General features: G+C 59.6%; 1 protein-coding gene across 1 annotated transcript; it reads left to right on the forward strand.

The window, feature by feature from the left end:
* Positions 1 to 275: 275 nt before the first annotated feature.
* LOC112911268 (olfactory receptor 6B2-like) lies at positions 276 to 1,214 on the forward strand. Its single transcript, XM_025987724.2, has one exon. The coding sequence runs from the start codon at positions 276 to 278 to the stop codon at positions 1,212 to 1,214; it is 939 nt and encodes a 312-aa protein (XP_025843509.2).
* Positions 1,215 to 1,474: the final 260 nt, after the last annotated feature.

Here is a 1,474-nt window from a genome sequence, read left to right on the forward strand (position 1 = left end):
AATGCAGCAGGCCCAGCTGTCGCCACCCGTCCAGGCAGGCGGCTCCGTTCCTCAGGGCCCCCGTACTCCTCCTCCCCCTAAGGCCCCCTACTCTCTCCCGGCTCCGGCCCCATAACCCAAGATCCAGGGCCTCCTGCTCAGGAACGTGCACCCACGTGTGTCACCCCTCGGCCCACACCCAGCTAGGGGTGAGCTCCACTGCCTCCCCTCCCGAGGCCCCGCAGCCCCTCACTCCGGGACGATGTGTTTTGCAGGCCCGGGCGCCGGCTCACAGGATGCGGGGACAGAACGCCACCAAGGTCAGCGTCTTCGTCCTGCTGGGCTTCCCCACGGCCCCTCGGCTGCAGTACGTGCTCTTCCTCGCCTTCCTGCTCACCTACCTCTTCATCCTGGTGGAGAACCTCGTCATCGTCGTCACCGTCTGCCGCAGTGCCCCCCTCCACAGGCCCATGTACTACTTCCTGGGGGCCCTGTCTGTCCTGGAGGTCTGGTACGTGTCTGACATCATCCCCAAGATGCTGGGGGGGCTCCTCCTGCAGCAGAAACTCATCTCCTTTGCCGGCTGCATGACCCAGCTCTACTTCTTCAGCTCCCTGGTGTGCACCGAATGCGTGCTCCTGGCCTCCATGGCCTATGACCGCTACGTGGCCATCTGCCACCCCCTGCGCTACCAAGTCATCATGACCACGGGGCTCTGCGTCCGGCTGGTGGCCTTCTCCTTCGTCAGCGGCTTCTCCGTCTCTATGATCAAGGTGTTCTTTGTCTCCAGGGCCACGTTCTGTGGCTCCAACGTCCTGAACCACTTCTTCTGTGACATTTCCCCCATCCTCAAGCTGGCCTGCACCGACTTCTCGACCGCGGAGCTGGTGGACTTCATCCTGGCCTTCATCATCCTGGTGTCGCCCCTGGTGGCCACCGTGCTGTCCTACGGGCACATCACCCTGGCCGTCCTGCGCATCCCCTCGGCCACGGGCCGCTGGAGGGCCTTCTCCACCTGCGCCTCCCACCTCACCGTGGTCACCATCTTCTACACGGCCATGATCTTCATGTACGTCCGGCCCCAGGCCATCGATTCCCGGAGCTCCAACAAGCTCATCTCTGCGGTGTACACTGTCCTCACCCCGATAATCAACCCCTTGATCTACTGCCTGAGGAACAAAGAATTTAAGGCTGCCTTGAAAAAGGCTCTGGGCTTCGGTCAAGTTCCCACGTAGGAGGGCACGCCTTGCCATCGACTCTTCTAGAACATAATCTGAAAAAATATACTTTCTCTGATGGGGCCATTTAATTTGGAATAATGGGAATTCCCTCCATCATTACAAAGATTGCTCCCGCGTCCTTGTGTCTCCTTCAGCTCAGGGAAGGAGCTCAGGATCAGAGGAGCTGGTGTACTTGCACGACTAGTTTCTTCATTTTATATCCGAGCAAAGCGGAATTCGAGATTTTTTTCCATCCTGAACATTGCCCTGCGCGT

The sequence above is a fragment of the Vulpes vulpes genome, chromosome 9 (assembly GCF_048418805.1).
Source record: "Vulpes vulpes isolate BD-2025 chromosome 9, VulVul3, whole genome shotgun sequence".
NCBI lineage: Eukaryota > Metazoa > Chordata > Mammalia > Carnivora > Canidae > Vulpes > Vulpes vulpes.